The sequence below is a fragment of the Arachis stenosperma genome, chromosome 4, assembly GCF_014773155.1.
Source record: "Arachis stenosperma cultivar V10309 chromosome 4, arast.V10309.gnm1.PFL2, whole genome shotgun sequence".
In the NCBI taxonomy this organism is placed as follows: Eukaryota; Viridiplantae; Streptophyta; class Magnoliopsida; order Fabales; family Fabaceae; genus Arachis; species Arachis stenosperma.
In genome coordinates this window covers 7166136-7182601 of record NC_080380.1, presented here as the reverse complement: position 1 = coordinate 7182601, position 16466 = coordinate 7166136, and the positions used below count along the sequence as shown (strand labels likewise).

General features: G+C 30.3%; 1 protein-coding gene across 2 annotated transcripts; it reads right to left on the bottom strand.

The window, feature by feature from the left end:
* Positions 1-495: 495 nt before the first annotated feature.
* Positions 496-6648, bottom strand: LOC130973198 (mavicyanin-like). 2 transcript variants are annotated; one of them, XM_057897636.1, is made up of 3 exons: positions 6337-6648; positions 5509-5553; positions 496-929 (listed from the first exon to the last, which is right to left on the bottom strand). In XM_057897636.1, exons 1-3 carry the CDS (start codon positions 6512-6514, stop codon positions 604-606), a joined length of 549 nt encoding a protein of 182 aa, XP_057753619.1. In that variant the 5' UTR covers positions 6515-6648; the 3' UTR covers positions 496-603. The 2 variants fall into 2 exon arrangements, 1 of the variants encoding a protein (XP_057753619.1); XR_009084049.1 differs by lacking the exon at positions 5509-5553 and having other exon boundaries at positions 895-929.
* Between the last annotated feature and the right edge of the window lie 9818 nt (positions 6649-16466).

Genomic DNA, 16466 nt, shown 5'->3' with positions numbered 1-16466 from the left:
ATTTTTTTTATTAGAATTGCCTCCATACCCATTTTCCAGGTTTCCATTCTTCTCTTCATATATAGTTGATGAAGCAGGAGAATTTGCTAGCAAAATAGGGACAAAGAAAAAATCAGAAATTATTTACTCACTGGACTGCCTTATTCTGCTATATAATTCCATTGGGTTTTCGAATCCGAAGTCTGCATTCTTTAGGTTTAGGAGTATTAGCGCCAAAATAACAACGGATATATAATTCCCTTTCTCGTCACACCAACTTTTAATTGGTCAACAGTTTAAAATTTTTTTATGTTGCAAATGTATCAAAGTTAAATTCATTATAAAATGAGAAAAGCATTTGTATTTTTTTTTTACATAATATTTACTATTTGAAACAAAAGTAGAACAAACAGAATCAGCGGACTTCGTAAAATTCACAAATTAGAGAACACACAGAAATTCTGTAAGCACAGGTAACCAATTTAATCATTCATACAACAATAATATGTTCCTTTTTTAAAAAAAAATAGATACATAAGAGGAAAGATCTGAAAATATTCTGTATTATTGTTCTCCTCTCATACATGTAAATATATGTGCTTGCTTGTACCATGCATGAAGAAGCTAAGCAAGGAGCATGGTGACAAAGAACATAAGCACAAGCGCAAGAATTGTTCCAGGACAATAATGATAAGAGAGAGAATAAGCAGAAGAAGGGGTAGAGGGTGCAACAGCCTCAACTATTTTGCTGACTGGGGGTGCATTATCATGATGATCATGATCCTTGGGAAGAACATGAAGGTGTAGCTTAAGACCAGTCTTGCAGTTTTGAGGGTCTGTGCTGGCGAAGTACCTGATCCCTTCCCTCTCAAGTGGTACGGTATGGAGTCCCTCGTTGTATATCCTGATAGGGTTCCTCACATCACATGCTTCATATTCTTCTCTGCTTTCTATTAAAAATAAATTTGATGGTTAGAATTTAAGAATGAATAGAAACCACAGTTTGAATAAATTATCTATATTTAGTTTTAATTTAAATCATTTGTTTATTAGGATGTATTAAATTTAAATGTCAAAGAAAAATATAAATACATATGTAACAATCATTTCAAAATAACAACATATAAATACATTCAATACATATATTCCTCTTCATTTTATATTCTTCGTGAGTGTGTGTGCCTTGTTTTTTATTTTCCAACAAAGTGGTATCAGAGCCACTTATAAAATGTTTTTGTCAAAAGCAACTACTTTATCTTTTCAATACCCACAATTATCTAAGCTCAACTATGACAATTGGGCAGCTCGAATGAAAGCAATTCTCGATGCTCAAGGAGTGTGGGAGATGGTTGAGAAAGGTTATGTAGAACCAGAAAATGTGGAGAAACTAACAGAAGCTCAGAAGGAAGAATTAGAAAATAAAAGAAAGAAAGATCAATGTGCACTTACTATCATTCATCAAGGCTTGGATGATGATATGTTTGAGAAGATTGCTGATATAACCAACGCAAAGAAAGCTTGGGATACTCTTCAAAATTCCGTCATAGGAGTTGAAAAGGTGAAGAAGGTTCGTCTTCAAACTCTAAGGGCGGAGTTTGAGTCTCTAATGATGGAGACTGAATCCATTTCGGATTATTTCACCAAAATTTTGACGGTAGTGCACCAAATGAAAAGGCTTGGAGAAAAATTAGAAGATGTTCGTGTTGTTGAGAAAATCCTTCGTTCTCTCAACTCAAAATTTTACCATGTGGTGGTAGCCATTGAGGAGTCCAAAGACTTGGATACGATGTCCATTGATTGGTTGAATGGTTCCTTACGGGCCCATGAAGAAAGAATGGATAAAGACAAGCAAGAACGCGTGGAGTATGTGTTGCAGGCAAAACTTTCGTGGAATGGTAGAGGAGAAACCAACGAAAGTGGAAAACAAGGACGAGGTCGAGGCCATGGACTAGGACGAGGATGTGGTTACGAAAGAGGAAGAGATGAGAAAAATTATTCTCAAGAGAAAAGAAATCAAAATTTTGTTCGAGGTCGTAGAAGAGGAAGAACAGTTGACAAAAGACACGTTGAATGATATTCATGTGAAAAGAATGGACATTATTCTTGGGAGTGTTAGACATCCAAAGAAGAAGAAAATAAACTTGTTGTGCATAGTGAAGATATTGAAGAACCAACATTATTCCTTACGCTCAAAGAAGATCAAAATTTTGAAGATAGTACATGGTATCTTGACAATGGAGCTAGCAACCATATGACAGGTGATAGGAGTAAATTTGTAGCACTCGACACCAACGTAAAAGGACACGTGCGTTTTGGTGATGAATCAAAAGTAGAGATAGATGGCAAAGGGACGATTCTATTCAAGCTGAAGAATGGAAGTCATAAGGTTCTTTCCAATGTTTATTACATCCCAAAGATGAAGAAGTATTGGACAACTTATGAAGAATGGTTGCAAGATAGTCATGGAAGATCGCTATCTTTGGCTTAGAGATAAAAATGAAAATCTTATTGCTAAGGTTTCTATGACAAGAAATCGTATGTTCTTGTTAAACATGAGAAGCGGTGGAGCTATATGTTTGAAGTCATGTATTGAAGATCCACCATGGATTTGGCATATGAGATATGGACATTTAAATTTTGGTGGACTCAAAGAATTATGAACAAAGAAGATGGTAAAAGAAATTCCAACAATTGATCATCCTCATCAGTTATGTGAAGCTTGTTTACTTGGAAAACATTCAAGAAAGAGTTTTCCAAAGCAGTCCAAATCAAGAGCTACCAAGCCACTTCAGCTTATTCACGCAGATGTTTGTGGACCTATCAAGCCTTTGTCACTTGGTAAGAGCGCCTATTTTTTGCTTTTTATTGATGATTATTCAAGAAAAATATGGGTTTATTTCTTGAAGCAAAAGAGTGAAGCATTTGAAGCATTCAAGAAGTTTAAAGCCCTCGTTGAAAAAGAAGGTGGCTATGAGATAAAAGCTCTCAGAACTGACAGAGGTGGAGAATTCACTTCAAATGAATTCAAGATGTTTTGTGAAAATCATGGTATTCGACGTCCCTTAACTGTTTCTAGATGGCCTCAACAAAATGGAGTTGCTGAAAGAAAGAATAGGACAATTTTAAATATGGCAAGAACGATGTTAAAAAGTAAGTCATTACCAAAAGAGTTATGGGAAGAAACAGTTGCATGTGCAATTTATCTCTCAAACCGCTCACATACCAAGAGTTTGAGAAATATAACACCTCAAGAAGCATGGAGTGGTTTAAAGCCTAATGTATCACATTTAAGGGTATTTGGATCTATTGCATATGTCCAAATTCCTGAGCAAGAAAGATCGAAGCTTGATGATAGGAGCCAAAAGCTTGTATTTATTGGTTATAAAGAGAATACTAAAGGCTACAAATTCTTCAATCCCATAAATAATAAAGTAATAATAAGCAGAGATGTTGAGTTTGAAGAAAATGCAAAGTGAGACTGGAGTACAAAAAATGAAGTCACTTATGATTTTCTGCCTTACTTTGAGGAAAAAGAAGCCCCGATGCAAGAAGTGTAAGGCGAAATCGATCCTTCAACACCAGCATTAACCCCACTAGCATTATCATCGTCATCTCCATCCTCTAGTTCAAGCGAAGGCCCTCACAGATATCGAAGTCTCACTGATCTCTATAAGCAAACAGAAATGTTAGAGGATGAAAATTTATTGTGTTTACTCTCCAATGATGAGCCTTTAAGTTTTAAAGAATCTGTCAAATATGAGAAATGGATATGAGCTATGGAGAAAGAAATTCAAGTAATTGAGAAGAACAACACTTGGGAACTTGCATCACTTCCAAGTGGTCATCAGGCTATTGGAGTCAAATGGGTTTACAGAGTTAAGAAGAACTCTAAAGGAGATGTAAAAAGATATAAGGCAAGACTCGTTGCAAAAGGGTACAAGCAGAAGCAAGGAATAGATTATGATGAGGTGTTTGCTCCAGTTGCTCGCTTGGAGACGATAAGGCTATTGTTGTCACTTGCAGCACAGAACAACTGGAAAATCCACCAAATGGATGTGAAGTATGCTTTTCTAAACGGTAATCTTCTGGAAGAAGTTTATATTGAACAACCTTTGGATTTTGTTGTTGAGGGTTGCAAAAATAAAGTGTTAAGGCTTAAAATGGCCTTATATGGACTAAAGCAAGATCCAAGAACTTGGAATGATCATCTTGATACGTATTTTTAAGATAATGGTTTCACTATGTGCATTCATGAATATGCACTCTATGTAAAAGAGGAAAGAGAAAATTTGTTATTTGTTTGTGTCTATGTGAATGACCTTATATTCACAGGAATCAATCAAATAATGTTTGAAGAATTTAAGAAAGTAATGGCTCAAGAATTTGAGATGAGTGATATAGGACTAATGTCTTATTATCTGAGAATTGAAGTGAAACAAATGGAGGATGGAATTTTCATCTCACAAGAGGCTTATGCAAGAGAGCTATTGAAGAAACTCAACATGCTAAACTGCAATCCTACCAATACACCTATGGAGTGTGGAGTCAAACTTTCCAAAGAGGAAGAAGGAGTAAGAAAAGTTGATCAAACATTATTCAAAAGTCTCGTTGGGAGTTTAAGGTATTTGACCTGTACCAGACCTGACATTTTATTTTCAGTTGGGTTAGTTAGTCGTTACATGGAAAATCCAACAGAAACCCACATGAAGGCAGCCAAGAGAATTCTTCGCTATCTTAGAGGCACTCTTGAGTATGGCATGTTTTATTCAGCTTCAGATGAATTCAAATTAATGGGCTATTGTGATAGTGATTATGCTGGGGATATTGACGACAGGAAGAGTACTACTGGCTTTGTTTTCTTTTTAGGAAATAATGCAATTTCTTGATATTCAAAGAAACAACCTATAGTCACTCTTTTAACTTGTGAAGCTGAATATGTTACTGCCACTGTCTGTGCATGTCATGCAATTTGGCTAAAGATACTACTGAAGGAACTTCATTTTGAGTAAGCTGAATCCACCAAGATCATGATGGACAATAAGTCAGCGATTGCCATAGCAAAAAATTCAGTGTTTCACGACAGAAGCAAGCATATAAAAACAAAGTATCATTTCATTCGACAATGTATTGAGAACATGCATGTGGAGGTTGAGTATGTGAAACCACTTGATCAAGTTGCTGACATTTTCACAAAACCTCTGAAATATGATGCTTTTCAAAAGTTAAGGATTATGATTGGAGTCAAAAAAAATTATCAAGTTTAAGGGAGGATGTTAAAAATAAACTTGATGGTTAGAATTCAAGAATAAATAGAAACCACAGTTTGAATAAATTATTTATATTTAGTTTTAATTTAAACCATTTATTTATTAGAATGTATTAAATTTAGATGTCAAAAAAAGATATAAATATATATATGTAACAATCATTTCAAAATAACAACATACAAATACATTTAATATATACATTCCTCTTTATTTTATATTCTTCGTGAGTGTGTGAGTGCCTTGTTCTTTTATTTTCTAACACTTTCCACCTCAGCTATTAGTCCCTGCGCCACAGAGTATGTGAACCCTGCCCATTTTGGCACGTGCCACGTACCCACAAAAAATTTAACCATATTAATGTATTCAATTAAGACTAGTCATTTTTATAAGTATAAGATCATTTTTAATTTTTTCTCATTCTTTCTGATATAAGTTAAAAGACACAAAGTAGAGGTCCCAGTGTCTCCAGGTCCCAAGCCATATGACAAACGAATAGGAAGCTTCGAACAGATTGAGAATCATCAAAACCATAATGAAAAAGAACAAAATCAAGGGCAATACCCACAGGTAATAATACAAAAGAGATTTTTAAACAAGCAAGTAAAAGTATCACATTTTTTCTCAGTTATTTTCTTTCCTTAGAAGAGTTGTTTAGATACTTAGACATTAAAAGAGGTGTCTATGAACATCCAACCAAATCCAACAATGGAAAACTTTTATGTCATGTTTTAACTTTTAATATGCCTTTTTTTTTTTACAAATAAGGGACTGACATATATATGAGAAATTATACAGATTATAAATATTTTATTATTAGAGAGAGTGTGAGGTCGAGTTATCCATGGTATATAAACTCAACAAATATTTAATAATAAATTTTTTTATATATTTGTATTTACAAAAAATTATTAATTAAAAATAATTAAATGATTTAATATACTTGATTAAATTATTATTTAACATCTCTTAACTATCAATTTCAAATAAGATAACTGCATATGTGTATTCATCGTATTTAATAGTGTTAAATATAGAAAGCAAAAAAAATAATGTAAAGAAATAGAAGAAGAAGAAATAAATAGAAGCTTACAGATTTGGTCTCCGACCCTAAAGACCCCGTGATTAGACCATGAAAGGAGGTCAGAATCGGGATCCCAGCCACGATCACCACCAACGACATGGTGCAGCTCCGCCACCACACGCCATTTGCTGGTTGCAACCACAACAAAAGCAAGAAGAAGAAGAGCACCAGACATTCCCCGACTCATTTTCCGTCGAGCGAAAGGGGAGAAAGTGAAGAGTATATATATGATGAGTTTAATTTGCGCGTAGCTGAAGATGGAAGAATGGTAGTTACGAAATATAGTGAGGAAAATGTTGATGGATGATACCTTCACTTCACATGATGACACGCTCACACTGTCAATAATCGTCTATATTCCCTCCCACGCTCTCTTTGCTTTTAAACATGCCTATCTTCCATTTCTCTTTTTTTTTTTCTTCTTACTATCATGTGGAAAATTATATTTTTATTATTTTTTAGTACATTATTAAGTGTATATTTTTACTGTATAATTTTTTAGTAGATTATTTTTCATTGCACACAACGTATATAATAATACATATAATATTTTTCTATTATTTTAAGCTAAGCAATATTAATTCTACTCTTTTATATATAAAACTGTAAAAAGTTATATATATATATATATATATATATATATATATATATTCATTAATTGCATCAGGCTGTTTAATTTTAACTGTTTTCAGAATTTTATTTGTCAATTATGTTACATGTTTACTAAAAATTAATCATCAACTAATTATTGTATATAAAAATAAATTTAATTTTGATATTTTATTAATATAAAATAATTATATATATTTAATTAAATAATATCACATCAATAAAAATAACTATTTTTTATATTAATTGTGTGAATAATCATCTAAAAGAATGATTACGATTATACGATTATGTAAAATTTTTTACAATACACAAAATTAAATTCTATAAAAGTATATATATTTAATATTTCATATTTTTTATTATAATATTATAAATAAATTTGATTATTATATTGATATGAGATTTAATTATTTTTATAATATATTTAGTTATTCTCTCTGTTTATTATTTAGTTAAAAAAATTATGTAAATCAATATCAGAAAAACTCTATGTCCAAGTCATTTATTTAATTAAATCTAACTAAATTATTATAATGTATTTTTTGTTCACGCGCTTCTTCTTTTCATACATTGTTGTTGCTATTGCCTCTTCGTATTCTCCTCCTTTTTCTCATATTTCTCTTTTGTTATCGTCGTGATCGCCACCATCAGTACTTCCTTCTCCTCCTTTTTTTCTTATTTGAATTTATTTTTCTTCTTTTTTTTTCTTTCTCCTCCATCATCATCATCATCATCATCATCATCATCATCATCATCATCATCATCATCATCATAAATGCCGTTCATAAATTACAGTATTTTTTTTTCCTTTACTTTCTTTCAAATTTTTACACATGTGAGATTTCAATCCAATAAGTGTGTATTAAAGTCTATTTGAGAAACAATGCTTTTAAAAGAAGTAAGAAGAACAAAAAAAAAAAGAATAAAAAATAAAAATGCAGTATTAAAGAAGAAATTTCTATTTTTATAGCAACATTTCGATATCAAAATTAAGAAATTTTGATATTTTATTTCTTACAAAAATTCAATCCAATAAATGTAAACCTAAATTCATTCAACTAAATAAGATTTTAATATAGTAAAAACATATTCATTCGAGTAATTTCAATGTTAGATATCTTGTGATCTTTTAAAATACAATTTACTTTTTACATTCATTCAATTAAATAATATTGTAATACATGTTCATTCAAGTCTAGTATGAGAAGGAATACTCCTAAAAAAATAAAAATAACAATTCAAAACAACAACAACTCCTCCTCCTCCTCTTATTCTTAGTTATCTTGATCATCATATGATTACTTAGAAAGATTAGAACACTAAATTAGAATATTTTTTCTCATTATCTTTAGTTAGTAAGTAGAGGAAAAAAAGAATCTCTCATTGAAGCATAAAAAAACACTAAGAAGACATTTATGTGTTTGTAGTAAAATTTTGGTGTCAAAATTAAGACATTTTTAGTTTTTGTAGCAACATTTTGATATCAAAATAAAAAATTTCGGTATTTTTTGTTTCTATCAAGAATTCAATCCAATAAGTATAAAACTATATTCATTCAACCAAATAAGATTGCAATATAGTATAAACATGTTCATTCAAGTAAATTCGATACTATCTTGTGATCTTTAATATGCAATTTATTTGTTACATTCCTTCGATTAAATAAGATTGTAATACATGTTTATTCAAGTCTAATATGAAAAGTAATACTCCTAAAAAATTCAGAATAACAATTCAAAACTACTACTCCTTCTCTTTATCATCATCATCATCATTATTATCATCACCATCATCATCATAAGAAGCAAAAAAAATGCAGCATTAAAAAAACTATATTTTTGTAGTTCAATTTTGGTATCAAAATTAAAAAGTTTCGGTATTATTATTAAGATATTTTGGTGTTATTTTCTAATAAATTTTGCATAATTCAAAACTCCTCATCATCTCTTTTTTCATTATCATCATCTTCTTCTTTTTTACCTTTTTAAAAAATTAAAAAAATTAAAAAAATAAAATAAAAAAAGAAGACATATATAATACTGTAAAAAATCACCAGAAAGATGAAGAGAAAAAAGAAAAAAAATACAGTAATTGCATGTAGAGAAAGAAAATGAAAAAGAAAAAAAATACGAAAAAGATAAGGAAGTGCAAGATGCCGCTGAAAGTTAGAGTGTGTTTATACACTTTCACTAATTAAATTAGTTTTTGTTAAATTTAAACCAACTTAGTTAAATTTAGTTGTTATAAAAATTTGGATATATATATATATATATATATATATATAAAATGATTGATTTGATGATTGATAAATTTTTAATATATCCGTAGTATTTTTATTTGATAAATTCTATTTTTAGGACTCTTATTAAAAACTAAAAAGAGAAAGATTTGTAAACTCAAAAAAATGGGAAGGTTTTTTTTGATGAAGTTAATTTATAAACATTTATTATTATTGAAAATTTTATCTTTCTAATAAAATAATTTTATTTTTAATTTTTTATAGAAACCCTCAACCAAACCTTTTATTCTCTTGTATTCATTAATGTAGAAGTACCTGAAAAAGTAAAAATGTTAGATTAATTTACTAAGTGAATATTTATTGTCGAAAAATAAAATTTCAAAAGAATACTAATTAATAATGGAATGAGTTTCATAGTGTGTAATCTTTTGATATAGTAAATTAGTAATATAAAATGATTAATTTAAGGGAAATTCCATTATTCAATACATTAGTTTTATGTTGAGAGTTAGACAAAGCGTAATAATGGCCGAGTGGCCAACTAAAATTAGGAAAACAAATAATTGCTGTTTTTCCTTTTCTTTTTTTTTTTTTTTTTGGGACTGGGTTTCTTTCACTTTCTTTCTTCTTTTGGACTGGAGTTTTTGTTTCTCTTTCCTGTTTTTGGATAGTGAGATTATAACCTATGATTCAAACGGGTTGGTTGTATGAAACTTTTTTTTTGTCTGGGTATAAAACTTGTTTGGACCACATAGTAAGTAAGCTTCAGGCCCAACAAAACAACAACTCAAGGAAGCAATTCATGGCTTTTTCTATGGACCCCAAAATATTAACAAGATACGCATCATTTTGTTGAGAGAGAAGAAATTAGTCATACATCAAAAATAACATAAGAAAAGTAAATCATATATAAAATGAAAGATTCGTAAATTTATTATCTTAAGATTTTAAATTAAATGTAATATTTTTTTATTTTATAATTGATATACTTTTTTTAAATATGCTTTTGGTAATTATTTTTTTATTTTTACAAAAAATAGGAAGATTCGAACTCATGACCTTTTAAGTGAGTATAAAAAAAATATGTCATTCGAACTATAATTCAATGACTTTTGATAATTATTTTACTTTATGACAAAATGTGCATGTACATAACTAAAATTGTGACATAACTAATATATTTTGTATTCGTTTAAAAACTTTACAACCTAAATAGCTATGTTCGTCATGCAACTGAAGAACTTTGACAAATTGAAATCAGTTATAATTAGGATTTGATTATTAGTTAAATATCTACTTTAAAGCTGCTGAGTTGTGATTCCTACATAAAATCTACACTAACAATAATTTATCGCATTTTTAAAGGGGTAACGTTCTTTGAGAGTTATATTAAAACCAGTGAACTGAGATATTGCAGAAGCCACAATTAGTTGGAATGAAGCATTTTGACTTTTGATTTTAGACCAACTGAAAAGCAGAGCATCTTAGAATAAAGAGCCACTTTTCAGAATTGAACTTATGCTTTTCAATCTTCGAATTAATTAATCTTCAGCTCCAAAACATATAATGTAGCATTTCTAAATATACTAAACACTGAATATATTAAAATCATTTTGAAAATCTTAGACTATTTTGTTTTTTGCGTTGTCACTTTCTGCTACAATTTGAAAATTGATTGTTATTATGTATGTGTCTTCTGTTACTTCAAAGGTGGTTAAGGTTGTGCTTAACATGTGATTCATTATAGAAAATACAAAATTATTGCACATAATAGGGATAAAGATAAAATTAGAAAACAATTGTACTGTGTTCTTATTCTTGCTTTATTCTCTTCAATATATTTTGATAGATAAAAGAATTAGACAAATTATAAGTATCTTTTTTATATATGTCTGTTTGAATGGTTTTTTTCCCTCTAATAATTAACAATTGCCAAACATGTTTTACTTACAGATTTGAGGGTTTACCTTGAGAGCATAGAATGGGAAATTTCCTAAATTGGCTTCAATTCCGTGCTATTATTCATGTAATTTAATTATAAAACTTTGGACCATTAAATCTCCATGTGCAATATAGTAGTATTTCTGAAGCGTATTTATATTGTGCCCAAAATTCTTCCTTGTTCTTATCGCTTCTTCCATTTTGGATTCCCAAAACTTCGTTGCTTCCAATAATTACCAATTATCTAAAATATTCTTAAATTTTTTTAATATTATATAAACTAAAAAAAAATCAAATATTTCCAATATTTTAAGAGTTTAAAGAATAATAGTTTTATTTAGCAAATATGGATTTTAACTTTTCTTCTGAAAAAAAAACTTAGTAATACTGGTTTTTCTTTTTATATTGAAGTAATACTAAACTTTGAATTTGCAAAATATATTATCACTTATATATTTTCTTAACAAATATAATGAAATAAATTGCTTTGAGATATTTTTTTTAATGAAAAAAGATATTAATTTCGCGGGTGTACAAAACTACAAATATTATTTAAAGGGCAAAATACTAAAATAAGCCAAGGAGAGAAAATTTTTACGCAAATCCGCCAAACCAAAATTTGGTTCATGAATCAACCAATGCATGTTTATATGTAGTTCGAATCAACTAGATTCGAACTCGATCTACACATAATTCGAATCATGTTGATTCGAATTATACACAAAACTCACACACACACTAATTCGAATCAACCTGATTCGAATTACAAATATACAATAATTCGAATCAGGTTGATTCGAATTACACCCTAATTATTAAAAAAAATAATTTATTAAAAAATTTATTAAAAAAAATAATAATTTAAAATTAAAAATATATATTTTATTTCATGCATTAAAAAAAAGCTAACAAAATATTTAATTACAAGATTTCTTTAAAATATTAATGAGCTATCAATTTGAATTTCATACGATACTCCTTTCTCCATTTTTAATAGTTCATGAATATTTTTTAATAAATTTTTTTAAATTATATGATGAGATATTACATGAATCGAATTACGCATGGGAAGTTCAATCACTCTGATTCGAATTATATGGTGAGCAATTCGAATTCTATATAATACTCTTCTGCCCATTCTTGATAGCTCATGAATATTTTTTAATAAATTTATTTTAATTATACCACAAAAAAATATTTTATTCTATGCAAAATAATTTAAAAAATGGCTTAAAAGATGTTAGGAGTACTATAAGAATTTGTAATGACTTAGGACATTAAAAAAATACTCTACATACTCGATAATAATTTAAAAATTAAAGAAAATATATTTTTATCATGTATTTACCTAAATCACTGGAATATTACAAACTTTTATAATACTCATAACATTTTTTAAGCCATTTTTTAAATTATTTTATATAGAATAAAATATATTTTTTAATTATTTTGGATGGAATAAAATATTTTCTTTAATTTTAAATTATTATTGACTATGTAGAGTATTTTATTTAAAATTTATATACATGCATATATTTACCTAAGTCATTAGAACATTATAAATTTTTATAGTACTCCTAATATTTTTAAGCCATTTTTTAAATTATTTTGCATATAATAAAATATTTTTTTGTGGTATAACTCAAATAAATTTATTAAAAAATATTCATGAGCTCTCAAGAATGGCCAGAAGAGTATTGTATAGAATTCGAATTGCTCACCATATAATTCGAATCAGAGTGATTGAACTTCCCATGCGTAATTCGAATCATATAATATCTCATCATATAATTTAAAAAATTTTATTAAAAAATATTCATGAGCTATTAAAAATGGACAAAAGAGTATCGTATGGAATTCAAATTGATAGCTCATTAATATTTTAAAGAAGTCTTGTAATTAAAAAGTTTGTTAGCTTTTTTTTAATGCATGAAATAAAATATATATTTTTTAATTTTAAATTATTATTTTTTTAATAAATTTTTTAATAAATTTATTATTTTTTTTAATAATTAGGGTGTAATTCGAATCAACTTGATTCGAATTATTGTATGTGTGTAATTCGAATCAGGTTGATTCGAATTAATGTGTGTGTGAGTTTTGTGTATAATTCGAAGCAAGATGATTCGAATTATGTGTAGATCAAGTTCGAATCTAGTTAATTCGAACTACATATAAATATGTATTGGTTGATTCATGAACTAGATTTTGGTTTGGCGGATTTGCGTAAAAATTTCCTCTCCTTGGCTTATTTTAGTGTTTTGCCCTTATTTAAACTTTATGCTATCAAGTATAAAGATTTAGAATAGAAAAAGTCTAGGAACAGTGGTTTTATCAAAATTTGGTCAATATTTAACTAATAATAGAAAAATAAACAATCTCACAAGTTATACTATTGAACAGAATCTTACACCTTTAAAAATATTAATGATAACTAATTAATGTCTACAAATCATAAAACTTACAGCGCTAACACTCCTCTTTAAAATAATGCTTATAGCCAATGTTCTGAAAACCGGTTCGAACCGGCCGGTCGAACCGGTCGAACCGTGAACCGGACACTGAAGCGGTTCGGTCAACAAAGAAAACCGCAGAATTTGATAATCGACATTAAACCGACGAATCGGCCGGTTATCGGTCGGTCGAACCGAACCGGGACCCGGCCGGTTTTTTAAGCTGGCAGCAAAACGTCGTCGTTTTGCAATGTGGGAACCCTAATTCCCTTTTCTCCTTCGTCACTTCGTGCTTCGCCTTCACTCCAGCCTCCAGCCTCCAGCGTCCCACTCCCACACTACCACTCCCACAGCATAACACCGACGAGGTCACGAGGCCACGACCCACCGGCCACCACTGTGAGAGACAGAACGCCTGAATCCTAAATCACGAAAACTCCCAAGGCTGAGACTGAGATCCCTAATTGGCTTCGCTGCTCTCTCTGCTTCAGTGGTTCCCATTGTTGATGATTCTTCTTCGAGCAAGCTTGCTTCATTGAAGTTACTAGCGTCACCGCGTCACACGGGTCGAGGACTCGCCGTCGAGACACCGCCGTCGCGCCACCTAGAGCCATCGAGAACTGAGAAGTGAGAACGCCTCACTCTCACACGGGTCGAGCCACCGCTGTCGAGCCACCGCAACAGCCGTGGAGAACTGAGAAGGTGCCTTCGCTGTCTCCCACCACCTCACTCTCACTCTCTCTTCCCCCATCTCTGCTTCTTCTCTGTCTTCCAGGTCTCTGCCCTTCCCCTGTTCTATTCATTTTGTTGCTATAGCTAGTTAATTTTGATTAGCTTAGTTAGTTAGAAATGCATGTTAGTTGATAAGGTGGTTAGCGAATCTGAGCTGGATAGTGGATTTAGGTTTGTTTTGAATAATGATGATGACTGAAAGTGTTGCTGTTCTATTGGTTTTTCTTGCTTTGTTTGTGCCGTATGGTTTGCTCCTGTGCCAATTTGGCTTGATTGATGCTGCTGCATACTGATTTATTGCTGCCTTGTCCTGCCTGTTGATGCTGAGTCTTGTTTTAATTTGAGCCTAATCACTGGATTCAGTTAGGAGCATTTGTGTGGATTCATGTTGCTTGCTTGTGCAGTAAGGATTTTTGCTGAATTCCTGTTTCATTTTGTTCTGATGCTGTGTTGTAAGCTAGTATTTCTGTACATAGTTTAAATATTTACAACTTTTTTTTGCTAAAAATTTATGGCTGATTTGGATTTGCTGAGGAAGATTCAATATTTATTATCCCTCTCTTGAGTTGAATGAAGTTTTTGTCAAAGTTAAAAGAATGTATCTGAGCAATTGCAACATGCATTGTTACTATTACACACAGCAATTTGATGATTTGTTTGATCTTTGTTGCCTGTATTGGTGTGTGTTGATGGCCTGAAGTTTTGAGCTATTTGTTAGATATGAGTTTAGATTGTGAGCTTAATTGCAGAAGAGGTCTTGTTACTTTGTTGAATTCTGCAGTTTAATCACCAAATTAAACTCTTAGTCTACTCTCTACATCTCTTTCTACCTACTCTATCTGTGTATATGCACATTTTAATTTCTTGCAAGCAACTCATCGTGAATAAACATTGTTTCCATTGTTTACATGAGGGGTTTTTTGAAGTATACATACTTGCTTCTCTCGGTGTCTTTGTCTCTGTCTGTCGGTGTCTCTGTCCCCTTTTGCAACCATTGTCTCTTTTATAGTGATATCTGATATGTGGTTTATTGATATAGTGAAGTTTGTGAACTCTGATTCAAGTCATTCAACTGTGAACTGATATAGTGATATAGTGATTGAATAATTGTTTTTATGTGAACTGTGAAGTGTGAACTGATATAGTGATTGAATAATTGATTGAATAATTGTTTGCTTGTTTCAACTGATTTTTCAACTGAATAATTGAAATTGAAATTGAAATTCTGCAACTAATTGATAGGTAGGTTTTGTTTGTTTATTTCTCTTGAATTGAAATTGAAATTCTGCAACTAATTTTCTGATTTGAGTGAGTAAGAGTCAGCTTTTTCTGCTATTTAACTTCATGTTGTTGTATGCTTATGTGTTTGTTCATTCTTGGGGTGTTACACTAATATTTTTGTTTTGAGTCTTCTGAAAATACCAGGGTGTTATATTTTGGTTTATGTAATACTTTTAATTTGGATGATATTTCAAGATTTATATTAGATTATAATTATATTTTAATGTGTTTATTTATATTTTATTTATTATTTTATTATAAAACGGTTTTTTCGGTTCAATTACGGTTGAACCGGTTGAATCTATAAACCAGTGAACCAGTAGCTAGAGCGGTTCGATGACCGGTTCGGTTTTCAGAACCTTGCTTATAGCACGTTGAACGGTGCACGCACACAAAAATTTAAACTAAATCCTATAAAAAAAAAACATGAAAGATTTTGATATAACAAGTAATGAAATTTAATATAACAATTTTCAAATTAATAAGTCATTTCTATTTTTTGTTTTATTCCTTAGAAAAATAAATAATTTATTCTCAAATAGTATAACCAAATTTTGAAGGTAAATCCTAATATCTCACGTTGGTTAATTAATTGGGATGAATTGATTATAGTGGGAAGAATCTCAATGTTAAAATATAATGCAAATATGCAATGTCTTTTAGTAGGGGTGTAAGTTATCGAACCGGACTGAATTTTACCGTAAAATCGAACCGAAATTTACAACAACCGAAAGAAAAACCGAAAAATCGGTTTTTTTTTGTTTTTTTCGAATTAAACCGATCGGTTTGGTTCGGTTTTCGGTTGGCTCAGTAAAAACCGAACCGAATCGAACCGAACCGAAATATTGGTTAAGAAACCTTGTTTTCACATTTACCCTTTA

Coding starts and splice junctions, on each gene's coding strand:
- LOC130973198 (XM_057897636.1), bottom strand. CDS start 6,514: ATGAGTCGGGGAATGTCTGGTGCTCTTCTTCTTCTTGCTTTTGTTGTG. Junction 5,554..6,336: donor TAGGGTCGGAGACCAAATCT/GTAAGCTTCTAT, acceptor CAAAATGGGCAG/GGTTCACATACTCTGTGGCG. Junction 930..5,508: donor ACTAATAGCTGAGGTGGAAA/GTGTTAGAAAAT, acceptor TATTTTTAATAG/AAAGCAGAGAAGAATATGAA.